This window comes from Crocodylus porosus, unplaced genomic scaffold, assembly GCF_001723895.1.
Source record: "Crocodylus porosus isolate Cpor-Errol unplaced genomic scaffold, CroPor_comp1, whole genome shotgun sequence".
NCBI classification, from domain to species: domain Eukaryota; kingdom Metazoa; phylum Chordata; order Crocodylia; family Crocodylidae; genus Crocodylus; species Crocodylus porosus.
Window position 1 is genome coordinate 2,850,866 of NW_017728934.1, and position 27,063 is coordinate 2,877,928.

The 27,063-nt window shown below is 52.7% G+C and overlaps 1 protein-coding gene across 1 annotated transcript in view; it reads right to left on the reverse strand.

The window, feature by feature from the left end:
• Nucleotides 1-27,063, reverse strand: part of CELSR2 (cadherin EGF LAG seven-pass G-type receptor 2) — a gene marked incomplete at its 5' end in the record, with an annotated part of 83,096 nt that overhangs the window by 36,201 nt on the left and 19,832 nt on the right. Inside the window, 2 exons of the mRNA XM_019546174.1 lie at nt 3,355-3,577; nt 17,249-17,893. Of these exons, the coding sequence (XP_019401719.1) occupies nt 3,355-3,577; nt 17,249-17,893 (868 nt within the window). The remainder of the gene's footprint in view (nt 1-3,354; nt 3,578-17,248; nt 17,894-27,063) is intronic.

A 27,063-nucleotide genomic window follows, 5' to 3' on the forward strand; every position in this document is an offset into this window, starting at 1 on the left:
CACTTGTCAGTGTTGAATCCCATCCTATTCTCGTCCGCCCACCCCTGTAACCTGTCTAGGTCCGATTGCAGCCTATTTCTCCCTTCTAGCGTGCCCACATCCCCCCACATCTTAGTGTCATCAGCGAATTTGAACCAGGGTGCTTTTTACCCTCTCATCCAAGTCACTGATGAAGATGTTGAACAGTGCGGGCCCAAGGACCGAGCCCTGGGGGGCCCCACTGCCCACATCCCTCCAAGTCAAAAATGACCCGTCCACCACCACTCTCTGGGTGCGGCCCTCCAGCCAGCTGGTGACCCAATTGACTGTGTGGGTGCCAAAACCACAGTCTCCCAGTTTCTTAATGAGAACGGGGTGAGAGACAGTGTTGAAGGCCTTCCGAAAGTCCAGGAAGACCCTGCATCTAAGGATTTGGTGATCTGGTCGTAGAAGGCCACCAGGCTGGTCTGACAGGACCTGCCGCTAATGAACCCATGTTGGTTGCCCCTAAGCATAACCTCCCCCGCTGGCCCCTCGTGGACATGCGCCAGGATAATTCTCTCAAAAAGCTTACCCAGGAGCGAGGTAAGACTGACTGTTACAGTACTGTACTAGGAAGTCAGAGAACTGAAGGTTCAAACGCTCTCTAGGTCAGGGTACCTGGAACCTGGGCTTGCTTCCTGGACAAGTGCCCTCATCAGACAGCTATTGGGGCATTAAGTATGGGAGAACCTGGCTTTTCCCTCCCCATGGCTTGTGCTGGGAGCCACATGCCAGCCCCAGCGCAGCCTCCTGCACACTGTGGAGATAGGTTCACAAACTGTAGGTAAGTGGCAAAAGTGGCAATTACATGGTTAGAAAACTGCCCTTTAGATGCAAAAAATGGATTCAGCCTGTAGCATCTGCCCCCAAGACTTCACAGCCCAAAGAGGCAAATTGAGATACAGAGAAAGGATGGTGGGGGGGACAACCTCGAAGTCACTCAGCAGCCCAGAAGCAGACCTAGGATTAGGCTCCAGATGTCCTGACTGCCATCTGAGTGGTTTATTGCCACCTTCTCCAATGTATCCATCACTACAAGTGCTGGGTAGTCCAGGGTCAGACGACCACATCCCCCCAGCTCTCACCCACACCCACAAACCACAGCCTGCTCCTTCCTCTTCATCCACAGGTTCCCTCCAACATCACCTCCTTGCCTGTCCTGGCACTGACACTGTTTTGGGGGTCCTGATCCCTGATGTCCAGCCGTGGGCCAAGGACAAGGGCAGCATGCCTGCTGCTCTCTCCTGGCTCGGACATTCTGCCCCTTGGCATGCCCAGCTTGTAGCAGCAGCGGCCCCAAGCCTGGGCCGCAGACCCTCCTCTGCCCGCAGCCCGGTACCTCGCTGAGTCTCTGGGCCTGCTTTTCCAGCCGGCAGGGAGACCCGAGGCCATCAACTGCTGCCTCCCCACCGCCCAGTGAGCTGTGGCCTCGCTGGGCTCACTCTAACGGCTGACTAAACAGCCTACCCCCCTTGTTCAATGACCCCGCACCAACAGGCCTCCCCTTTGGGCCGATTCATTACCTGCTGTCAGCACTCATCAGCCCCCCCCACGGGTGATGGCCCCAACCTCGCCACAGAGAGTGGAGCAGGGGCTCCTGCCCAGGCTTTAACACAGCCGTCCCTCCACTGGGAACAAAAGCAGCCCAGGCAGGGAGGCTGTGGCCTGCTCCAGCCCTTTATTCTGGGTTGACAATAGAGGATGGAGTTGGCGGGATGTTGGGGAGGGAGAAGGGACGATTGATGGGGGTTATCAGAGCTCCCTGAATGACTGACAGCCAGATAATCGCCCACCCCTCCCGGAGCCCCCAGCCCCTCTGCCATGGGACTCATCCTGCTCTCCTTTAGGCTGCTGAGGGGAGCAGGAGCATGACTGAGCCCCAGAAGCAGAGCTGCTGGAGAGGGCTGGGGGCAGGGAGCACAGCAGATGCCCCCGGGCCCGTCATCAGAGGATTTCCTGCTGCTCCCCGAGGGGAGGGCTTGTGTTGAGCACGGCCAGCTCAACTGCAGGGAGGCAGCACCAAGTGGCCACACCAAACCCTGCGGCCATTAGCCCCCTCCCATGGCTCTTGGGCCCACAGCCATGCCCCTGCCATAGCCGGCTGGCTGCCAGGCCCCTGCCATGCTTTGCCAGCTACCATGGACACCCTGCTGCTCTGTCTCTATGTAATCAACCTGCTGGGAGCCTCTGTCCCATTCTCTCTAATGTGTAAAGGGGGTGATTCAGGGTCAGGGAAAACTCATGGGGACAGCCCCCCATGTGTCCTGGCAGCAAACAATGGTCCCTTTCTATAGCAGCCCAGAGGAGATCGGGGGGGAGGAGGGTGGCATCAGGCTCTGCAACAAAGATGCTGTTTACAGTCCATCTGCAAGACCCCCAACCCTCACCCTTTCCCAGGACACGGGCTGCAGCAGCTGGGAGTGGATCAAAGTTGGTGTTCTCCCTGAGGACACAAACACAATGTGCTTTCCCCCAGCCGTGTAGGCTACACCAGCGGGCCATCTGGGACACCTCAGATCCCTGCACCCCCACTATGGTCACACCAGCAGCTGCCCTTCTTGGTACCTCCTGCGAAATCCCACAGAGACAGGAATGACACAAACATGAAGAGCAGCTTCCACAATTGGAGGTCACTGAAGGAGGCCATCAACTATCGCAGGCTTGTTATATTAGACAATATGCTGGCGATGGAGCCCAGGAGCCCTTAGTCTCGTCCGTCCCTGCTCTAACCACGATGCAAACACCAGGAGTCCCAACTCCTACTAGTCTCTTTTCTAACCACTAGCTTCACTCCCCTCCCAGAGTTTGGGAGAGATCTCAGGAATCCTGCCTCCTCAGCTGCTGCACGACACCATTAGGCCACGTTGTCCCTCGCTGTCTGTACTGCTCAGTCTGGGTATCAGACCCCTCCTTGCTCAGCCTTGCTGGGAGATTTAACCAAAGCCCCATGCTGGCACTGGGGCTTACTGGAATAAAAGGGAGATTGCTAGGAAAGGGACAAAAGATCTGGAGGACAGGGATGGTGACTGGCAGGTGGCTGGGGAAAAGAAGCCAGAGAGAGCGTGAAGTGAGAACAGCTCCATTCTTAGGGAAAACACAATCCCAGAGAGTCCCTGACTCGGACAAGACCCCCAGCAGGGAACAGCCCACCTCTAGGGCAGCCCAGCTCCGAAGAGCCCCTTTCTCAGGGACTTCCCTGCATAAGGGATCCTCCACTGCATCATAGCTCAGATCCCAGGCAGAGAGGGCTCCCCAAGGAAGAGACCAGGGCACCAGGCAGGGGGCTCTGTCCCACCCTACTCCACGGCTGGCAGGGTCCCAGACAGCACTCACGTGAGAGCAATGGTGAAATGGAAGCGCTGGCGCAGCCCTTTGAAGGTGATGAAGGACTGGGGTGGAAAGCTGCGTGTGGTCATCTCGCAGTAGGGCTTCTCATAGTCCCCCGATGGGCAGTCGCATTTGAAGCCGCCCACCAGCAGGTTAACACAGGTGCCGCCGTTCTTGCAAACCCCCGGCGTACAACGGCCCAGGCGGGCGTTCACCTCGCAGTGCTCTCCTGAAGGGGGAAAGTGAGGGAGGGGAAGCATCAAGGGCAGCACCAGTCACACAGCCCAGCCCCAGTCCATGTGTCCCATGCTAGTGGGTGGCACTGGAGCCTGCCAGCTCAGTCCCCTCCCGCTCTGGCCCTCTGAGCACCAGGTGCCTTGCAAACACAGTCTAAAAAATCTTTTTGACAAGGGGGGGTTGGAGCTGCACAGCATCCTTGGATCAACCCCTCCCACTGCTTCTACATCCCAACAGCTTCGCCTACACCATCCAGTTGGTGAGTGGAAGCTCACAAACCCCTTCACTGAATACCTTTGGCTCCTTGAAACCTTATTCGCCAATGCCAGAGAATCATAGAAAAATAGGGCTACATGGGACCTCATGAGGTCATCCAGTCCAGCCTCCTGCTCACAGCAGGATCATCCCTGTCTAAACCATTTCACTCACGTTTGTTTACCCTGCTCGTGAAGACGAGATTTCACAACCTCTCCAGATAGTCTGTTCCAATGTGTGACCACCCTTATAATTAAAACATTCTTCCTAATTGTCCCTTGTTGCAAATTAAAACCACTTGTCCTGTCCCCTGCAGCCTCCGAGAAAAGTCTCTTACCTTCTTTATAACCACCCTTCAGGTATTTGAAGATTGCTGTTAAATCCCCCCTTTCAGTCTTCTCTTCTCTATACCAACCAAGCACAGTTCTTTCAACACTGTCTTGTAAGCCATGTTTCTGGACCTTTACTCTTTTCTTCCCCTTGCTGCTGGACTTTTTCCAGTTTGTCTATGTCTTTCCTGTAGTGCAGTGGACTACAGGTACTGCACATGGCCACTGAGGATGCTATCACACGGTTCAACGATTACACACATGCTGACTGGCTTGAAGTACAGTACCCAAAATGGGACACAATACTCCAGGTGAGACCTCATCAGTACTGAAAAAGATGGAAGGATCATTTCCTGCAACTTGCATGTGAAACTCCTGTTAATACAGCCCAATATGCTATTGCCTTCTTTTGCAACTAAGGCACACTGTTGACTAGTATTCAACTTGCAGTCTACTATAAGCCCCAGGTCCTTTTCTGCAGTGCTACAGATTTGGCAGTCACTTCCCGGTTTATATTTGTGCCTTTGATTGTTCCATAGGAATTTGCATGTGTCCTTACTGAAATTCATTCAATTAACACTGGACCATTTTCTAGCTTACCAAGGTCATTCTGAATCCTAATCTTCTCCTCCAGTGTCTGCAACTCCATCCAGCTTACTTTTATCTGCAGCCCTGCAACTCTGTACTCAATCATAGAAAAGTAAGTTGAGCAGGACCTCCAGGGATCTTCTAGTCCAACTCCCTGCTCAAGACAGGAGTCTAAACTCCCTGCCTAAACCATCCGACACGTGTTTGTTTAAACTGCTCTTAAAAGCTCTGAGAACAGCTTTCACACGGTACTACACATAATGTCCCAAACACATGTGCCGGGGGATTGGAAACAGGCTAATGTGGTCCCAATTTTCAAGAAAGGGAGGAAGGAGGACCCAAGTAACTATAGGCCTGTAAGCCTCACCTCAGTGCTCGGGAAGATCTTGGAGAGAATCGTCAAGGAGCACATCTGTGGGGGGCAGCAGGGGAGATCATGCTCAGGGGCAATCAGCACGGGTTCGTCAAAGGCAGGTCCTGCCTGACCAACCTGGTTGCCTTTTATGACCAGGTGACTAAATCCTTGGATGATGGTGTTACCGTGGACATAGTCTTTCTAGACTTTAAGAAGGCCTTTGACGCTGTCTCTCACCCCATTCTCATCAATAAATTGTGTGACTGTGGCACTGATGCCTGCACAGTCGGATGGGTAAAAAATTGGCTGACGGGGCGCACCCAGAGAGTAGTGGTGGACGGGTTGTACTCAACCTGGTGAGATGTGAGCAGTGGGGTCCCCCAGGGCTCAGTCCTCAGGCCCGCACTGTTTAACATCTTCATCAGCGACTTCGATGAGGGGGTGGAAAGCACGCTGTCCAAGTTTGCTAATGACACTAAGATGTGGGGCAAGATGGACACACTTGAAGAGAGAGAGAGGCTGCAAATAGATTTAGACAGACTACAAAAGTGGGCAGATGAGAATAGGATGGGGTTCAACACAGACAAATGCAGGGTGCTGCACCTTGGGAAGAGGACTGCACAGCATACATACATGCTGGGTAGTTCCCCACTTGAAAGCACAGAGGCGGAAAGGGATTTTGGAGTTATTATCGACTCCAAGATGAACACGAGCCACCAATGCCAGACCACAGCCAGCAAGGCCAGCCATACCTTGTCATGCATCCAAAGATGCATCTCAAGCCAGTCCAGAGAGGTGATGCATCCCCTCTATGCGACACTGGTCAGGCCGCAGTTGGAGTACTGAATCCAGTACTGGGCGCCGCACAAGAGGGATGTGGCCAGCCTGGAGAGGGTTCAGAGGAGGGCCACCCACTTGGTGAGAGGGCAGCAGGACAGGCCCTACGAGGAAAGACTGAGGGATCTGAACCTGTTCAGTCTCAGCAAGAGGAGGGTAAGAGTGGACCTGGTGGCTGCCTACAAACTCATTAGGGGGATCAACAGCAAATAGGTAGAGCCCTTCTCTCCCCAGCACCACCTGGGGTGATGAGGAACAATGGTAATAAGCTGATAGAGAATAGGTTTAGGTTAGGGATCAGAAGGCAATATTTTACAGTTAGGGTGGCCAAAACCTGGAACGAACTTCCCAGGAAAGCAGTCCTCGCCCCTACCTTGGGTAAATTCAAGAGAAGGTTGGACGATCACCTGTCTGGGGTCCTGTGAACCCAGCATTCACTCCTGCCTGTGGCAGGGGGTCAGGCTACATGATCTGTTCAGGTCCCTCCTGACCCTAGCCACTATGAAACTATAATAAACACCTTTAAACTTGCCGCAGGTAAATCTCATGTTCCAAATCATTAGTGAAGATATTAAGCACTACTAGACCCAGAACAGACCCCTGGGGAACCCCATTAAGTACCTTTTCCCCATTGGACATTGAGCCACCAAACAACTGCTCTTCATTAATGATCCAATCAGTTATGTATCGATCTTGCAGCAGTTTCATCTAGATTGTATTTCCATAGCTTACTGCCAAGGATGTCATAGAAGAGAAGGGCAAAAGCCTTCTCAAGGCAAGGCATAATCTCATCCACTGCTCTCCCCCCACGTACAAAGCCCATCACCTTGTTGTAGAAGCTTGACCAAGCATGACTTGGTCTTGACAAATCCAAGCTGGCCATTCTTCATCACCTTGTTATTTTCTAATTGTTTAGTAACAGATTCCTTAATGACCCGATCCATAATCTTTCCAGGTACCGAGGTCAGACTGATTGGTCTGTAATTCCCTTCTTCCCTTTTTTAAAAAAAGGCACTATATTTGCCCATTTTTTGTCATCCAAGACCTCATCCAACCTCTGTGCAGTGCACCTTGCAATTATTTATTCCAATGCAAAGGACACCTTGCTGTTTAAATTCAATAGCACTTTTTATGGGCGTATCTGAAAACTGAAAGGCAAGGCACAGGTCCACGTTACACCAGAAGTGAAGTATGGTCTACGCTAGCAAAACCAGCATGGTCTTTTATACCACAGGGAAAAAGATCTGTGTAAAGCCAGAGGACCTGACAGCTGCCTTGCAAAGTGGAGGAGACCACAGCTGTGACGCAGTCAGATGCTAGGTGTGGCAGAGTCCAAGGAGGCTTTGCACAAGCAGGGCTTGGGATTAAGATGTCTGGAAACAGACTGCTAGTGGTGCAAGTTGACTCCACTGAAGGGAACAATACAGAGGAAGAATTTTCATAGATTCACAGATGTTAGGGGCTGGAAGGGACCTCACAAGATCATCAGGTCCAGCTCCCCTGCACTTGGGCAGAAAAGATTGCTGGGGCCAGATGACCCTAGCAAGGTGGGTGTCAAGGTGCTTTCTGAAGATTGTCAAAGTGGGTGACTGTACCACCTCTGGGGAGGGAGTCTGTCCCAGACCCTCGGCACTTGACTTGTAAAGAAAAGAAAAAAGTAAAGAAAAAGTTGCCACCACTCGGGGACGGGACACCAAGTCAGCCAGCATGCATGGAAAAAAAAGCAAGCAAGAGGTCAGCAAAGCAAGGCCTACCAGACCTGCTGGAATGAGTACATTAAGCAGGACAACCAGGAAGTCACCGCACACCAAGGCAATGGGAGCTTCTTGACAGTGGAATGGGCACACCTTCTGAAAGGTAATCTGGCCTAGTATTCAGAGCCCTGCTCTAGGACTCAAAAGACCTAGGTCCAGGTCTAGACCTGCATGGGTAATCTCAAATGACTCTCTTCCCCTCTCCCCGCTTCAGTTGCCCATCTGTAGAAAGGAGATGGTTACATACCTTCCTGGTGAAGTGCTACGGATGGAAAGCATTATGAGCAAAAATCACTGTAGTGTTACCCACTAAGCACTACATGGCAAGTCAGTGTGAAAGCCGTGTTTAGACGTAGGGGTTTCTGACCCCTGGTTCTGTGCTCACACTATTACATCTCATCCTCCCCTGCAACAGACACCTTGGAGGAATAAGAGAGCCCAGAAAACATGGAGCAGCTAAAGTAAGTAGAGGAACGGAGGCCAGGAGACCACCAAGGATTTATGTGCCCTGACTCTACCAACTTGGCTTTGCTTTATCCCCCCCAAGGTGTGTTAACCAGACACTGTCAACCAAAAAAACCTACTACACCTAGTCTTGGGTGCATCGCTAACCCTGCCACGGGTCAGTAAATCAGGCAATAGTTGTCAACCCCTGTCCCTGCTGAAGTGCATTTCCTCTGTGACTTTCTCTTCAACTAGACAAAGAGTGAGGCTGACCATTTATGAGCTCTGTTTCCCTTTTGTGAATCATCTGCTTCACTGACAGGCTGCCAAGGCCCTTGTGTCCAAACTGCAGCCCCAACAAGGGAAAGGTTCATTTATTTATAAGCATCAGTTTCAATGGGATTTTTTCAACATGGACACTTATCTATTGGTCTATCGGTTTTATAATAGTTTGCCTGTTGGAAAATTTAAGTCCTAATGCTCATCTGATGTAAAATCAGCACAATGCCATGAAAGGCAACAGAGATATGCCAATTTAAAATCAGCAGCAAATTTGGTTCTAAATGTTGTGCCAAATGTCAGATGATGCCACCTTTAACGTGCCTCAAAATTCAGAGTTCAGCCTGCACCTAGGTTTTCAGGAGAATCTGGGTTTCATTCTAAAAGCATTAAGGCAAATCACTCTAAGTCCTCCCTGCATTAGTAAAGACCTTACTTTGGGACAGGGGAATGACCAGGACCCTAGAGTAAGCTACTGTTGCTTGGCAGCCCATTCTACTGCATGGTATTTACAGCACCTACTGTAACAAGGCAGCGCCTAAAACGAGCAATGTCCGTCCAAACCAATTAAGGCAGACCAGGAACTGATGTGGCCAGCACTGCATGCAGCTATTTGTGATTCCCCAGCCTGGACAACCTAGATATTAGTTTCTAGATTGGTCACCTTGCAGCAGCCTTTGGCATGAGTACAGAGTGGATCCATCCACACGTGTGCTTCGCTATGGAGTTGACTAATTTGCTCCACAGTAAAGTACCACCATCTACACATGCACCATATTAAGGCACAGTAAATGAACCAACTCTACCATAGGACAGTGCTGTCCAGGACAAGTACTATCTTATGGTGGAATAATTTACAACACCACAATGGCTTAGACAGTGACCAGGGCTGGTAGGTGCACAAGGGTGCTACAGTGCAGGGGGCTGCCTGCCAGCTAGCCCCACAATGCAGCACCCTCATGCCCCAGCCAGCCCTTCTGCTGCCCGGTGACACCACTGGCTAACCCCCAGATCCTTTGCCAGCCTAGGGCTGCTCCGCCCTGGCTTGAATTGCTACGATCCCAGGCACACATGTAAACACTGTGCCCAGGAGCAGCTGACTCTAGCACAAACTGTGCCAGAGTTTATTGCACCGGGGAAACTGCATGTGTAGATGTACTCAGTGGGACTTAAACTCATGCCTCTGAAACCAAAATGGGAGATCTTACCCACTCTGCCAGAGAGACTCCACAAAACAAACAAGTGTACATAAGACATCCCATGATGATAAAACTGTGCATGCAGGCAGGAGTCAAGAGATCCTACAAGAACAAACTAGTCTGTACACAGTCCAGGTCCTAAGATTCCTTAGTAACAAGCTATTAGATGTATCATCCAGCACTCAAAAGACACTACAATAACCATCCAGTGTGTACTGTACACAAAGCCAAGCCTACCTGTGCACAACAGAGGAATAAACATTTGGTGGCACAAAACAGACAACAAAGGGAAAGAAATGTTGAAACAAACTATGCAAAAATCACCTGGCAGACATAAGAGCAAGTGCTTTCAGTGATATACTCACAAGGTAAAAGCTAAAAACATGCAAGTGCTCACCATTTTTTAGCTGCTTTATGTGTATGGCAGGACATACCATTTTTGGGATCTGTGCTAAAATCCATCAGATCCCATCTGCACAACAGAAGGGGAGGGAGCCCAGCATCGGAGACTCAGTTAACACTGTGCAGAAACCCACTGCACTCCTGAAAGTATCTCAAAGCACCCCAGGGTGCCAGAGCACCCTGGTTGAGACCCACTGTGCTAGGGAATTACATGTTCAAATCTCCTCTGGGTGTGGGAGCCTGGGACCCAAGTCTCTGGCTTCCAGTGCAAGTGTCCTAACCACTCAAATACTGGGACTAAAAGATGGGAGGGGCCTCTTACTTCCCCTCTAACACCCAATAGTCCTGGGTTTCTGGCCAGCTACATTTTGTGACTTAGATGAAGGTATGTGTCCAGAGTGGGCATGCACATGTACAGGACTCTTCAGCCTGGAGAAGCGAAGGCTCAGGGGTGACTTGGTGGCTGCCCATAAGTATATAAGGGGTGTGCATCAGAAACTGGGAGGAGGTCTGCTCACCAGGGCACTCCAAGGGATAAGACAAGGTCTAACGGTCACAAACTGCTGGAAGACCGTTTTAGACTGGACACAAAGAAAAACTTCTTTACCACCTGAGTCTCCAGAGTTTGGAATAGACCCCCCGCAACCAGAAGCGGTGCAAGCACCTACTCTAAACACTTTTAAGAAATGGTTGGATGCTTATCTTCCTGGGATGATCTGCCCCCAGCTGACTTCCTGCCCTTTGGGCATGGGGCTGGACCCAATGATTTTGCTAAGTCCCTTCCAGCCCTAATGTCTAAATGTCTATGAAACCCTATGTGTGCACACTGAGCCCAGCCCAACTGAGCCCCCCAAACTCAACAGAGGCTTCCAAGGTGCTACTGCAGTCGAGATAATCAATACCAATAATCAATGGTATTGGCTGTGCCTATCACACAGGCAAAGGGTAATCAGTGCCTTGTTGTATTATAGATTTATTGCTGTTTATATATGAACAGGCACTTCTGTTTGCCAAAAAACAGATTAAACCTTTCAGCTGATGGCCATAAAAATTAATGAGAAATGCCACTGCGTAGGTCCTGCAATAAATATGCGTATCGACTCATGAGACATGGCAGCCTGGCCTCCAGAACCTCCAGGCTGGCAAGGGAATTTTTTTTCTCATCACTCTGTCTGTCAAAAAACAGATTTTAAAAAAAGCAATTACAAAAAATGCTCCGGGCCAGACACTCACCCTTGGAGCACAGGCTTCAGCTGAGAGCAATGCGAGACATGGCCAAAGGGCAGAGGCACTGCTTCTGCTCAGGGGCCAGGTGGACAGTGGATTGCTATCCTGGAAAAGGTCAGTCCCTTTGATCATTCCCATGGAAAGGAAGAGTTTTGCTTTCTTAACTTGACCTTCCCATTACCCTGCCTTCCTCTCCTCTTTCTTCCTTTCTAACTCCGCTTCATCATCTTGTGGAGGGAAGCTCACTGTCTGTTCTGCGATAGTAGCCCAGGACTCATCCTCTTTTGGATTTCCCATTGCTGCAGGGCAGGTTTTAAATCTTAACCGTAATCAGTGTGGTTTTTCCCTGCTACAATTAAAAGACAAACATTTCCCTGTCAGGCCACCTGCGCAGAGAACGGCAGGGCTGACGCTGGGAGCTGCAGGGTTGGCAGCATTCAGCTGTGGATTGGCAGGGTGTCTGTGGGGGAGTCCCATAGGATTGGCTCCCCTCACCTGGGCCTAACTCTCTGCTAAACATAGGACAGACTTCCAGAAGTGCTCAGAGCCCAGCACCACCCTCCCCAGTACCAAAGACAGTCTCCCCACCCAATGGCAAATAAACTTCCCTGTTGAAAACAAGAATTCCCCACCTTATAGAGAACAACAGAGAATCCAGATCCCTAACCAAGGATGTCAACCACTCTTTCCCCTTGAGAACAATGGCAAATCCCCCCTTGCACGGAGAACAATGACAAGTCCCCTCCTCCCAGCGGAGAACAATGAAGAATCCCTCACCCACAGCGAGCAGAACAGTTGTTGTTAAATGCTCCGCCGTGTTGAAAACGCGGCGGGTTGTGTGTGGCAGTAGGGTCTCTGCCAGGCAAAAGTTGTAAGTACTTGAGCTCTCCTGAAAAAAAATCTGACCTCGGGTTTAAAATAAGCTATTTCCGCCTAAGAAAACTATTTGCCCAGAACATGCTGATGTGTGGTCCAATGTAGGGGCAGGTCACTGGGGCTCTGTAATCAGGTGAAGGCAGAGGGTGCTCGTCTCCCCACGTGCCCTCGGTATTACTGGGAATAGGATGGCCTCCACTGATCCATCAGCAAGACAGGGCCCTTTTGCTGACAGTGCCCTACCAGTACCAGCCCGTTCATTTCCTGCACCTTCATGAAACCCTAAAGATGACAGACCCTGGAGTGTGCCGTGCCCCGAATGAAGCAGTATTATGAAGGGTCATACCCAGAATGGGAACCCGATTTAACAAAGGAACAGTCACTCAGATCCCTGATAATCCTGCACCCAGGAGACAATGCAGGCATGCCAGAGCCCAGGCCCAGAGACATGGTACCCAGCCGTAAGAAACTATACATGACTTACCTTTCTGGCAGTGTGGAGGCACATGGTCTCAGAGAGTTTATAACAGAGATAAACTTCTGTTTGCCAAGAAGAAACCAGAGAAACAGAGAAACCAGGAGTCCTGACTTTAACTCCCCCCCCGCCCAGCCAGCTTACACACACAGACACATACACGCCCCCCTCAAAGAGCTGGAAATAAAACCTGGGAGCCCTAACCTGCTCTGGCCACTACACCCCAGTCGCCTTCCAGGAGGTGGGAATAGGACTCAGGAGCCCTGACCCCCAGCCCTGCACTGCAATTGTATTTTTTCTTCCCCTTGTTTCCCCCTCACAGCGTTCATCCCAAGTAGCAGGTAGGGATACAGAAGCCAAGGGTGACGGTTGTGAACTCTAGTGGGACTGGTGCAGTTGACAGAGCCGGGTCTTCCAGGTATAATTCAGGGGCAAGGCAGCTGGAGAGGCTGTGATGGAGCACAGGGTCATATCTGCAGGGAAGATGGGTGCTTTAAAGTGCTCTCGTACACTGGGCAGTTACATCACCAATGGGGCTTTTGGGTCACACTTGGGACGTGGGATTCTGGGAGATCAGAAGGATGCACCTTGCCAGGGAGGCCCAAAATGATCCATGGGGCAGAGATCTGGGGAAAACACAAACCCTGTCAGATGCATCATAATCCCCCAAGCCAGACCCCTCAAAGCCACCAAGCCTGGGATCAGCAGAGACTTCTCCCAACAATCCATTCTCTTGTCAAATCCCATTATCTCATCAACCTCCCTCTTCCTCTTCCCCCGCACTCCCCCTCCCCCACAACCCCCCACATGCCTCCCACCAACCCCATGAGGATTTTCTCTAAAGAAGATTTATTCCCAGCCTCTTTCTGATTCCCTCGCCCTAGTGACCAGCTTCAGTTGCCAGGGAAACCAATGTTCTCCCACCGCACCCCCCCTAATCTTGAATAGACAAAGACCCCTGTTCCCCCTCCCCCCTTCTGTCTGCCTCCCCCTTCCACCTGCATCAACCAAGCGCCGGGGCTGACACGCACACACTGAGCTTGGATGTTGTGCATGGGAGGGAGAAACTGCTACAGGAAGATCGGGGGCTGCAGGTTCAGGATCCTCCACTGCCTCCCCTGCCAATGCCAGACCCCCCTTCAGTGCCCCTGAAGGGGGCTCAGGGTAACACACTACTAGCATTTCCCACTGGGTGCTCGCAAGTCAGAGCCGTGTAGCACCAAAGGCCCCAAACTCAGGATAGAAGTTAAGCCCTGTGCCCACCCCGAGGTGCCACTGCTGGGAGAGAGCCCTGGTTACAGGCAGGTGGACCCACCCCAGCCTCCCCAGGTGGGGGCAACAAATCCTGCAGAATGGAGGGGGCTTACTGGAAAGCTGGAGGAGGGGTGGGATGCCCTACCAGTCAGCCCCAGGGGTTAGGGGCAGCAGAGACAGGAGACCATGTTGGAAAGGCTCCATAGGTCCACTGGCAGTTTGGAGGAGTGAATTGGGAAGAACATTCCTTTTTAGGAAAGTGCCAGGGCACGTCATGTGGGGTCCTGATACCATGTCATCACACCAGTGCTGAAGGGACACAGTGCTGCAGGGCAATGGGCAGGAGCACAGCAGCAGGCACAGAACCCGAGCCAGAGGCTGGGGCCATGAAGCATGGCCAATGGGCCAAGTTTCCTGCTCAGCTGGTGATCCCAGGCCAGCCCTGCAGAACCACTGGCTGCAGCAGGTAGGTTGGAGTGAGGGATAGTTTAATTTCTACCTGCAAGCCCACATGCTGATGTGTCATCACAGCCCTGTCATTCTGCCAGCCTAAAACCACTTGACACGTGTTAGTAGAGCACTTCTACCAGACAGCGGCACTCCCCGCACTGGCCCTAAGCTAGAAGCAAGCTCCCACGTGGCACCCCGATCCATCCCCAGGGCACACAGAAACAACAGCCTGAGCTCTGCACCAGCAACACCACTGCTGGGACATGGCATGGGAGCTGCAGGGAGTCGGACAGCCCACAGTCACTGCCTGAGGGATCCAGCCAGCCCTCCTCTCAAGCATGCCCTCCGCCCAGAGCCCCAGCCAGTAGTCTCTGGCCCACCAGTGAAAAGCATCTCCCTTGACAGCAGGCTTGCTATGCAGGCTGCTGGACTGGATGGTGGAAGGGACAGGGATGCCAGGCCTAGGGAGACAGTTAACCAGACAGAACTACCAGCCACCCCTGCCAGGCTTCAGGTGGAGTTCATCAGGTGGGTTCATCAGGGATGATCTTGCCTTGAGCAGGGGGCTGGGCTAGATGACCTTGTGAGGTCTCTCCCTTTCCTATGAACCTGCTGGTTTGAGCCAGGGGTTGATGGAGCCTGGAGATTTGCCCAACCTCATGTGCCACTCTGCAGGCACTTTGGCACGGAGATGCTGCTGTGTAGCATTCTACTTGCAGATCAGCCATGCCCCCAGGCAGCGGCACTCCTTGCACTCCTCTGCCCAGCCCTGCCTACCTGCTAATCCTCCCTGCTCTTGTGTCTGGAAATCCCACCCTGCCCTGGGCTGCCCCCTCTGAGCAGCTTGGGTAGGAGTGCTGCCCCCACCCCCCAATCGCTCCTCTGCACCATCTGGCCTGCTTGGTCCACATGGAAGGCACCCATGCCGTCAGCTCAGCCTCCCAGCCAAGGGTCCGTCTAACCTGCTTCTGCAAGTTTCCAAGCATGGAGATTCCACAACTTCTCTAGACAGCCCATTTCAATGCCTGACCACTCATCTATGGATGCTCAGCGACTGGGAAACGGGCTCTGCCAAGCTTGTGGCACTTGGGAGCCCACCCAAAACCACAGCCCATAGCAATTTACACAACAGACCTTAGCGAGTCATTACTATTCCCAGGCTGGGTTTAACCTAGCGACCTCGGGGATGGCCAGATTCCTCTCCCTCCGGTTACCATCGCTCCCAGCCAGCCAGCAGAACCCACTATGAAGTACTGAGGAAGGCCCTTCCTCTATGATTAGTTTCACAACATCCACTTCTGGGCAGAAGGAAGGTGGGTCCCAGACCAAAGACTAGCGCTCAGTGCCACAGGGAGTAGAGGAAATCAGAGCTGAAGTCAGTGGCTGGTTTGCAAAGCTCAGGCCTTGTCCCCCCCAGTCAGCTGAGCCAAGGCAAGTTGAAAGAACTAAACCATGGGGACCCGCGTCTCAGGTTCCAGCCCTACCTGGGCAGGGGTCGATGACAGGGGATTGGTCCCACCTGGTGGCATTTGGATGTCCCTGTGTGCAATATATTTGCAGTCTTAGTTCAGAGGCAGTGCCAAGGCTTGTCCCAGTGTTAATAGGCCCAGTGAGTAGCCAGGGACTTGGGTGGGATGCTGAGAGTATATTGCCATTACAGCTCCATTGCAAAACCTCCTGGACAGAGCACATGGGGCAAAAAGCCTGATATAATGATATAATGAGGATTCAGGCTTCAAGGCACTTCCCACTGTACGACCAACTCAACGTAACGGGAAAGTAGCAACAAAGAAGTCTTGTCCTGGGTGGCTCTGGCTCCTACAAGCCCAAAGCCAGGTAATCAGCACCCTCCCTTTGGGCTGGAATCAGGGTATGTTGGGGGAGCAGTCCACTGCCCAAGCCTTTTGGTGGAAGGATCTGGTTCTGCCTGGCCTCTAGGAACTGGGGCTGTTTTTGCCAGATTGCCTCTCCCTTGTCACACACTGAACCTGGTGCAGAAGGAGGAATGCAGGCACCTCCCTGGCCCAGGACATGCTCTGCATGACTTGTGCTCACTCAGCAAAGGCAGCCAGCTCAGGGCTCCCAGTGCAGTGGGTAAGATCCGAGTTCTCTCTGCCTTGCTGTGCTGGGGTTGGCAAGTGCTTGCCACAAGGCTGAAGGTGAGGTTCATCCCTAGTATCAATACTTCCTCCTATACACAGCCTAGGATTATCCTTCATCCTCGGGACAGAGATGTAACCCCGTCCCCTTGTATCTCTTTCCACCCCGCACTCTGCTGCTGACCCAGAAACACATCTGGGCTGCTTCTGCCAACCAGAGCTTGGAAAGGCTCAGTCACAGAGGGTTGACAGGCTGAGCCCGGACTTACAACAGCGGTGGAGAAAGGGTGGGAAGCCCATGGATAAGAAAAAAGGAGAGGAAAATGAGTTGACAGGAGGAAAATCAAGCAGCAAAAACAAGACAGTAATAGGGATGTGGGAGTTGTTCATGGACAAACCAGCAGATCTAGGAAGAAAAGACAGACACATCACTATTTAGGTGTGGGATGGGTCTAGAAAGGGATGTGCCTCAGGATGAATGGATAGAAAGGGAGGGATAAATGAAGAGAGAGAGAGAGTGTGTGTGTATGTATGTAAGTAAACGAGGACATACAGGAATGGAAGAGTGGATGGGAGGATGAATGGGTAGAGGAATGGAGAGATGCATATGTGGGATCACAGATGAATAGCGGTGTATTGGGTAGAGGGATGGATAAAGGGACAGGTAGGGAAATGAAAACACAGAGAGTGGATGTGTAGGGAGATGGACAGTTAGATAAAGGGCTGGGATGGACAGAGGTGGGTTAGGACAAGAAAAGCCCTTTCCACTGTGAGGAATCCCTGAGGCCCTATCCGTGCCCCTGTGGCTGGGCTGTGCCAAGGTTGAGTCTCCACACTCACCAGTGAAGTCCTCGTGGCACTCACAGGTGTAGCCGCCCTCGCGACTGCGGCAGCGCCCACTGCTTCCGCAGGGGCTGGAGTAGCACAGGTCAATCTCAGTCTCACAGTAGTCCCCAGTGAAGCCAGTAGGGCAGCGGCAGCGCAGGCCGTTAACAGGGTGGATGGGCCGGAAGAGGATAGTGTCAGAGGCAATGAAGGGTGCTGAGCTGTCAAACTTCAGCACAGACACGCAGCGCATGTAGTTCTCGCAGGGCTCTCGCAGACAGATGTTGTCATCAAAGGGCAGCACCCGCTGCTCCGAGATGGCTGCCAGCAGCGTGCGGTTCAGGTACAGCCTCTCCTGGAGGTCCTCAGAGGGAAAGAAGCGTCCCCCACGGGCCCCGCTGGGCAGCAGCACTGAGAGGCTGACGTTGAGGATGCGGGCAGCTCGTACATCCGTATCATTCTGGATGTTGAAGAGCACCACGTGCTGGCGGGGGGCCGAGAGCACAGCTGCCACCCCTTCCAGGAAGAGCGCCAGGAGGGGAGACAGGAAGCGCTCCTGGGACATATTCTCCAGTCGCAGCGTGATGCTGTTGGTCAACATTTCATCGGTGATGATGGTCACCTGCAGGGTACACTGGGCTGCCACACTATGGATCCCATCTGCAGAAAAAGGAAGGTACAGGATTAATACCTCGCCCCCAGTATGCCACGCACTGGCTCTAGGTACCCCTGCAGGGCTGAGTTCAAGTCTGTCTGCTGGCCAAAGAGGTTCCTATATTACAAAATCTCCCATGCAACCCATGTAGATGAGAAAGGCCCCACGGCTGGGATAGTGAAGGACTGTAGGCAGAGCCGACTCTAGTGGGGTGTGAGGCCCGGGGCAAATCAGCCTGTAGAGGGTCTCCTTAACACTGCACGGGGCCGTGATGCCCCCGCAAAGGGTAGAAGGGAGCGTCTCCGTGCTTCTTCCGTGGTGCGGAGCTGAGCCACCAGCTCCAGGTGGGCCCCGCAGGAGGGACCATGGCCACTCCGTCTGGTTCCACGGGGCCCCCGCAAAGCACGAGGCCCAGGGCGGTTGCCCCCATTCGCCATACCTTAGGGACGGCCCTAACTGTAGGTGGGGATGGAGGGGTATCAGTAGAAGTGTGTGTAGGAGGAGCCTAGGGGTGGTGATCCCAGCCAGCCAGGCTGTCAAGGTGGTGATCCCAGTGTAGCAGGACACTAGGGTGCCTGCTACTCTCAGAGCAGAGGCACAGGTGTGGGTCGCTAGGGCAACTGCTGGGGTCAGCTGACAGGAAGGGGCAGGGCCTGGCACATATAAACCCCAGGAGTGAGGCCAGAAGGGCAGTTCTCCGCTAGCCGCCAAGGGAGAAGGAGCTCTGCCGGAGCAAGCAGAGTAGAGAAGCCTGATGGCACGAGCAGCTCCTGTTTGTGGATACAGGGCGGAGAATTCCCTGGTAGGGTCTTGAATGCCAGATGGCTTAGGTTTTACGTTATAGCCCAGGGGCTTGAGTTTTCTGTTTGTAGTTTTATAACACCAGAGGACTGGGTGAGGCTATTAGGGGTTGGGGGAGACCTCATAGGGGCTCCATGGTAGTGTGGGGACCCCGGCACTAGAAAGGGTGCAGCACTTTCAGGGTGCACTGGCCCCAGCCCCAGGGCAAGGGGGCAGCGAGAAGCCCCAGAGCGAGAGAAGGCAACAAGAAGTCCCAGGGAGAGAGGGCAGCAAGAAGTCCCAGGGAGAGGGGGTGGCAGGAAGCCTCACCGAGAGGTGGCAGCAGAGCACCAGGAAGGCATGGGACAAGACAGGGCAGTGGAAGCCCAGGGAAGTCAAGGAGAGGGCCAAATTACAGCAAGGTCCAGGTCAAAACCACGTCGGTACCATCCACGAAGCTTGGGCTACATTGTAGGGGAGGAAAGGAGCCACAGATAGCAGCCCCTAGCACTGGGGCAAAAAAATAAAATGGGCAGCCTCCTGCTAACTAACATCCATCAATTAACCAAGATCGAGGCACGGCAGATGAAGGCAGGCATTTGGCCCATAACAGGAGGGTGCAGTCACCAATAGAAAGACTCTTGTAGAGGTACTCCTGTCACACCCAGCCAGGCCTGGGGCACAGCCTGCACACAGACATGGGGCATGTGTCTGATGTTAAGTTTCTTCTGAACCAAACCTTTCCAAAGCTGGTGCCTGTCAGGGTAGTGTGGTGCAAAGTGGCTACACAGCCTTTCGCAGACAGATGTCAGGTGAAGAAGGGGACAATTCGGGTCCACAGGGGATGGCTATACAGCCTTCCCCTGGCACACATTCAGCCCTGACTGCCAAGGCCTGGGTCACCTCATAAGCTCTTCCCCTTTTATCTTTCTCAGATGCCTTCCCTTTACTTTTTGACCATTCTTCCATCCCATGTACTTCTGATCCCTTCACCTCAAAAAAGGATATAGTAGTGGTAGAAAAGGTATAAAGACGTGCAACACGGACGATCGGGGTAAGGAGAAGTTTCCATAAGAAAAGGCTAGGACTTCTCAGCTAATGAAAAGATGAGGAAGGGATGATATGATAGAGGCCTGTAAAAATCATGAATAGTGTGGAGAAAGTGAATATGGCTTTGTGATTTAATGTTCCTCACACTACTAGAGCTTGGGGGACATGCAATGAAATTAGAAAACAAGTTTAAAACAAACAAAAGAAAGTTCTTTTGCACAGTGTGTAATGCACTGGCGGAACTCATTGCCACAAAATGCTCTGGAAGCTGATCATTTAAGCAGGTTCAACAGGAGGTTGGACACACTCCTGCAGGATAGGCCATCTGTGGAGAGTCAACATGACAGCTAGAAGTGCAGCCTCCAAGTTACGACTCCCTAAGCTTCCCAATGCAGGGGAGAAAGGGACAAGGGAACAGGTCAATCTGGACAGGCCCTGAATAAATACTTTTCCTTGGCAATCACTCTCTGTCACTGAGATACAAGCCTATTCATTATATACTGACAGTGGACCTAGGTCTATTAGGAGCTACAACCCCTCCCACCACCCAGTGACTAGATGGAGGCCACTGAGATACAAAGGTACCGGGCAAGACAGACCTGTGATCTGATCCAAGACGGTATTTATGTTGATACACAACCCACTCACATTACTGTAACTTTCCCTTGTACTGGTGTAAAGAAGGAGCGGAGCCCTGTGCTAGTGTCACTTATTAAACTCCAGTACAGAACCCACTGGTCATAGTCAGGGATGAAAACTACACCCGTGTAAGTCACACGGAAGGAGGAGCCATGCGTCCACCTCTATGCCAGCCTCAAGGCACACATACTATTACTTGTATTACTTGCTCCCTTGCCACCTACTAACAAAAGGAAGTAACGGGGCTACTGCAGCCACTACTCTGGGCTAGCTGTATGTCTGTCTGTTCAAGATGTAACTTACACCAGCGTACAAAATCAGTGTATGTTAGAGCCATATTAACACACGGTGTTTCCATACAAGAAGATGCCTATTTAACCCCGCTGGAAAAGGGACACGGCTTTCTGCACCCATCTGAGGACTATAATATTGTCCTCCTCTGACAGAGGCAGAGAGTGAGGACAGTAAATCACCCAAGATCAATGACGACTTCAGCAGCAGAGCTCAGAACAGAACTCAGGCCTGGGCTTTAACTACCAGCAGATTGATTGAGGCATTGTACAGAAAGGAAGCACTGTGCCTATGCTGATCCAGACGGGGAAGAATCCCCAAACTGGTATTTAAGCCGGAGGGATATGAAGTGTTTTATTACAGATAACCATAGAGGAAGTACACGCTGCATCCTGGTAATCCCCTACACAGCAGCCACAAGCACACACAAGCAGGAGGCTCTGGCCACAAGCACAGCACAGGGAGGCCACAGGATGAAAGTGAATGCTGCTTCCTTCCAAGAGACGTCCCCAGGGAATCCCTGACTGGGGAGGACAGGTGGTGTGAAGCAGGACAAAGGCAGGAAGGATACTCCTCCCCACCCCTAGCTTTGGCCCAGAGACAAACCAAACCAATCCACCTGGCCACCCCATAGCAGTGAAGGAAATGCATGGTCCTTCCCCAACAGACTGCCCCAGCCTGGGGTGCACACCATCAAAGCACTGGGCAGGGAAAACACAGAGTCACCAAGCTGCACATGGGTTACTGATCCATGCAAACAGCTCAGCTGAACTGCCATGATCCCCCGCTTGGTCTGGGAAGCTGAAGTGGGACAGTGCTAAAACTCCTAGGTTTTGTTTCTGACTGTGGCACAGACTTGCTGTGTGACCTCAGGCAAGTCGCTTTCTCTCTTCATGCCTCAGCATTTCCACAGGCAATATGGGACGGTGCTATTAATTTACCCGCTGTGCTAGGATGAAGATAAATGAGTCTGTGCATAAGGTGCTGGGGCGGCACTGTGCACCGAGACAAATACAACGGATTTGGAAAAAAAGGGGCCCTGTCCACACAGCCAGTGTTAGGACAGGAGAGGTTGAAGCAGCTCAGAGACAGGTCATGCAAACTGTTAACCAGGCTGCCCACCCACCCTGCCCCTTTCAAGAGCCCATGGGTTTGTCAGAGGCCTTGGACCTGATGAAGCAGAGGGATGACCCTGATTGTCACCAGTCAAAAGAGTCTTCCCACAGCGGGTGGCACGCACGCAGGAACAATGCTCCAAGGCCTGATTAGCAGCCTAGTGTCCCCTCCCTGCAGCTGGTGGCTGGTTCACCACCCACAAACCCAGCAGGGTTTAATGCCAGCCAGGACCATGAAGCTTCCTGACCCTGGACCTCCCCTGTTATCAGCTAATTGCCTCTTGCCCTCCTGGTGGCTTTGATGAGGTTACATTAACTACTAGATAATCAATATAGGCTACTGGGAGATGGATGAGAGAGGTTGCCTGAGCAAGGTCTTGTGTGTCCAAAACCCCAGGGACTCAGAGACTGAGTGGTGTGTCCATTGTGGGCTTGGAATCCAAGATATACATCTGTCAAGCATCAAGGAGAATGGAGATGGGGAAGGCCTGCTATGTCCCACTCAGGTATCAGAAAGGGGACAGACCAGGCTTCTGCTAGGTCCCTACCCCTAAATCTAATCCAGGCTAGTGTCCATGGGTCGTAGCACTTCTCTGGGGTGGATGGTGCCCCGGGCAAGCAGCCTCCACGTCAAATGGTGCTGGGATGGTCTTAACAGTAGCAACTTTCATTGCCAAAGTCCTCGCAATAGTAATACCTGGCACTGCTTCCATTCAGCACAGAAACATCCCACCAAACCATACAGCACTAACACCATCACTGCTCCGGCTATGGCAATGGGGCAGCAAGCAGGGAAATGCCCTTATCTTCCTTGGCCCCCATTCAGAACAAGGTGGCTTTCTTGCATTAGTACAGGGCTCTCAGGCATGGCTGAGTCCTGTTCCCCTTTTCTGTTTTTAAAGTACTGGGTCCCCCTAGGTTTCCACATTATAGATACAAAACATAAACACATTATGTCCCTACCAGCCCTGCTCACACAGCCTACGAGATATTGTACAATTGTTCTTCATTTTTTCCATGTCCTTCGTTTCCCCCCATTTGCCTTTCCCCTACCCCCTCTTCTGCTTTCCCCATCCCTTCTTCTCTCATAGCCTCAAGAAGTCTGCTGCATACCCCACCCTGAGAAACATTAGCTTAGTAGAAATAATTTATTGCCAAAATCCCTACAATAAAACCAAAATACTTTACAGGCTTTCCTGAAGACGCTGCCTTATTTTAAGCCTTCCCTGTTTGCATTCTAGACGATAGCTTAGGGCAGGGTGATGACTGTATTGGCATGGATGGCACATAGGCAGAAGCCTTTCATCTACCCCCCCAATAATCTCCTGCTGGGTCCCACTGGCTGCACTTGGAACCCTCTCCACGCTGTTCTGAAGTCTTGAGCAGTTTCTCTTCTGCGACATTTGGGAAAGAAAGCCTTTTACCCTCCTGGCAGGCAAAGCCAACTAGTTGTGAGCTCTGTCAGGTGGGTCCCAGACAGGGGTGGATCCAGGATTTTCCAAAGTGGGGTGCAAAAGCAGCAACTCGCACTGCAGGGGTAGCTACACCCTCAGCTCCCCACCTCCTCTGCCCCCACTAAGGTAGGCAGACCACTCTCAGGAGCCTCTGGGGACTTTTTAAAGTGCCTAAAGCAGGTGAAAATCCTGCCCCCCACCTGCCACTGTTGCTTTCCCTGCTTTTTCAGGGGTAAGGGAAGCCCCAGAGCTGTTCCTGTCCACTCCAACTGAGTGCACTGGAGCAGGGCTTATCTGGGGATGGGAACAATAGCAACAGCACAGCAGGAAAGTAGTTCCCCCATCCCCTGCCATCTCCCCCACCTACCCCCACTGCCGCTTTCCCCACCCCCAGCTGAGCCCAGCTCACATGCAGCTTGGCTGGGGCAGGTAAGAGCAGCTCTGGTGCTTCAACCACCTCCAGGACAGTGGGGAAAGCAACAGAGACAGATGGGGATTTTCATCTTCTTCAGGGGATTAAGAAAGTCCCCAGAGACTTCTGTGATATGCTCCAACCCAAAAGCGGCAAGCAGCCATGCCACTACACCCCTCTGGATGTGCCCCTGGGAGACTGAACCCTGAGAGGCAGCTGGTTCCTAGAAGTTTTAGGGAGAAAGGAAAAGTGGCGGGCTCTATAACGGGGTAGGGGGACAACACAGGGGAAGACAGAAAAGGGACTGTCCCTACTCCTAATCCTAGTCCAAATCCATGTCAGATTGGCTAAATGGTTAAATCTACTGACTAATACCAGTAGATATCTAGCCTGGCTCCAAGCCACGGGCTTGTTACAAACCACTTGTACTGTCAATAATTAACCAGCCTCATTTGAAATATGGTAAAAATCTGCTGCTACTGCACTGAGAGTTGCTGTATGTGCTACGAACACCCCTGGCGCACACTGCAAGGAATGTGTGGACTGCTCTTGGCATAGGTGCCCCATTTCCCAGAGGAGCCAGGATACCCCCAGCATGACCCCTGGCAATGATCCCTCTCTCCCAGATGAGGAGGGAAGGCAGCAGGGGCAGTGCTCCCAGCTGCCTTGGTTAGAGGGAAAGACATGGGGGATCCCATACATCCCAGTCCATCTCTCCAGGCACCTGACCATACAGCAAGGGACCCCAACAGCTCACTTTGACCAGTTCATGTCCTGCTTCAGGTCTGCACTGTTGAAAGCCAGGAACCTGCTCATAAACAGACACTCAGAGACCAGTGGGGGGGCTGTATTAAAATGGGACTAAGTGAAATGCACTGGTACTACGGGAAGACAGAAAAGGACGATGGGAAAGAAATGGCAGACCTCATCTGGTGGAGAGGAGTCTGGCATGGACGTTTTCACGGGCTGGCCCTCTGAGGATGGCAGTGCGTGGGGATACAGATCTGGACATGGGTGCACGGTGCAAACTGTGTAATGGATTTTTAATGGTTTAACGGTCAAAGTGGGCTTTGATCTGCCAAGCGAACCACAGGGGTCATTTGGCAGTGTTGGAGGTAAAGTTATATAGAGAGATTTTTTTTTTAATTTTTTTTTTTGTGTGCAAAAATAAACCCTTTCCCTGTCAGAAACACCAGCCCCAGGAGGGGCAGCACTGCTCACAAGAAGGGCATGGCCTGCTGAGGGCAGCTGGAAAGCACTAGACCCTTCTGGCCTTGAGCTGGAAGCCGCAGGGAGGGGTTGGGGGACAGAGCTAGTAGCTCCAGGGAGGTCTGGAAGGCCCAAGTCAGGCATCCATGAGAAGGCAGGGACCAGAGGATGAGCCTCCTTCCCAACATAGGAACGAGAGATGAAGGACAGGGTGGGTCCAGATTACAGCCCCTGGGTGGCCAGTGAGTAGCACATCCTAGTTTCATAGTAGCTAGAGTTGGAAGGGACCTAGGTAGATCATCTAGTCCGACCCCCTGCCTGTGTCTGGTGACAGTGCTCAGGCCATTCACTCCCAGCCCCGTGGTCTAATGCTCCACAGCAAAGAATCATCCATCCACCCAGGGACAGAGGGCAGCCTTGCCAGGGAGAAGGGGGCAGCTTTACAGGGCCAGGGGCCTGCCCCACACCCGCCATGAGGAGAAAGGTACAGAGCAGAGCTGGGCAAGGAGCAGCCTGCCCTGAGCTCTCTGGGAGCTCATACACCATACACCAGCTCAGAGGGCTTCCGAGTGGGGCTGCCAGTCTCTGTACCCCAGGGACAGGGACAGGACTGGCCCCTCAGGTGAGGGCGATCCTTCCTTCCCCGGACAAGCCCCGCAGCAAAGGACCTAGATCTTCTGCCCTCTCCATTTCCTCTCCTAAGCAAAGCCATTGTCCCAGCCCTGGGGGATTAAGTGCCAGGGCTGACAGAGATGCCCTTGTGCACTGAGCGCTCCCTGCCCAGGAAAGTCGCTGGGGGACAAAGGGGAGCTCAACTCCCCCCAAGCCCACCCCTCCCTTGTGAAAAATGTGGCTGCTTCACCACTGCCTTGAGATCACCATAGCAACGCCTCTTAAACAAAGAGCCTCACGTGGCAGCCTCTCCTCTCGAGAGCAACGCTAGGCACGCAGCCCTGCTTGCCACGGTCCCAATCCTCCCCAGCCCAGAGCCTGATGCCCTCCTGAAAGGAAACCCGGGGGCCCGCAGGAGATGCATGCGGGAGGCGAGGGTTCCTGGAAATAGCGGGTTAGTGCCATTAGCTCCAGCTGAGGGAAACTGAGGCACAGGGTGCACTCCCATTTCCCCTCCAGTGCAATATCAATCCCTCACCTCAGCTCCACTGAGTTAGCACAGGTGATGGGCAAAGACAAGAGTGAGCAGGAGAAAGCGTGGAGTGAGGCTTTCTGGGCTGCAATCACCCACCTGCCCCTGGATCCAAAGCACTCAGCTGTGCCCAAGCTAAGCCGCCAGCCTGCAGCCCAGGACAGACGACACTGCCACCTACAGCAGGCTCCTCTCACCCGCCCTCACCTGCTTAGTCCATGTTTCAGCTCTGCCCGGGCCTGTCCTATCGTGCTGACAGCTGGGTACCCTGTGGATGAGAAGTGCCTGCTCCACTGATGCCTTTACACTAGCTGCCCCCCACCAGGAATTCCCTGCCACCCAGGACCCCAGGCACTCACTCCCACCATGTACCCAGCAAATAGGATCTGTATACGCCAGTGCCACCCAGCTCTCAGATGCACTGTGCCAGGAAGGTGCCAAGTAAGGTACTCAGAGAAGATCCTCTGATGCAGTCCCACGGAGGGGGAGTCACTGCCCCCTACCAGACAGCCATGGCATCAGTCCACCATCCCCTCCCCACTCCCTGGCCCTGGATGAGAAGAAATCAACCCGCCTCATGAACAACTTTCCATGGGTCTGAACCCAGGTGCCCCTTTCCAGTTCCAGGGAGAGATTTGTCACTGAATGCAGGAAGTCAAGAGCCATGTTCAGCATCCCCAAGACACCACCAGCTCCAACCCAACCCCAGGGCCTTCTGCCGTGCAGGTAGATACTGGGGATCCCAGCCTGTGCAGCAAAGGCTCATACCTCCCCTGCCCCAACTAACTTCCTCCCCTTCCATCCATCCTCCATGTCAAGATCCTGTGCTATCTAAAGCCACCAGCCTGGCTTTGCCCTCTCAACCCCAGCACCAGGAGCTGACCCAGGGCCCCTAGACCCAGACCCCAACACTCCCTACAGATTAGGCACAGCTGCTCAGTAAGTTATATACACGAAAGGGTGGGATCTCATGGCAATGCCATTCCATCTCCTGGGCACCAGCAACCATCTGGATATCACCCACAGCACATCTGCTCCAGCCACCAGGCTGGATGCAGCTTTGCTGTATGCCTCTGAACAG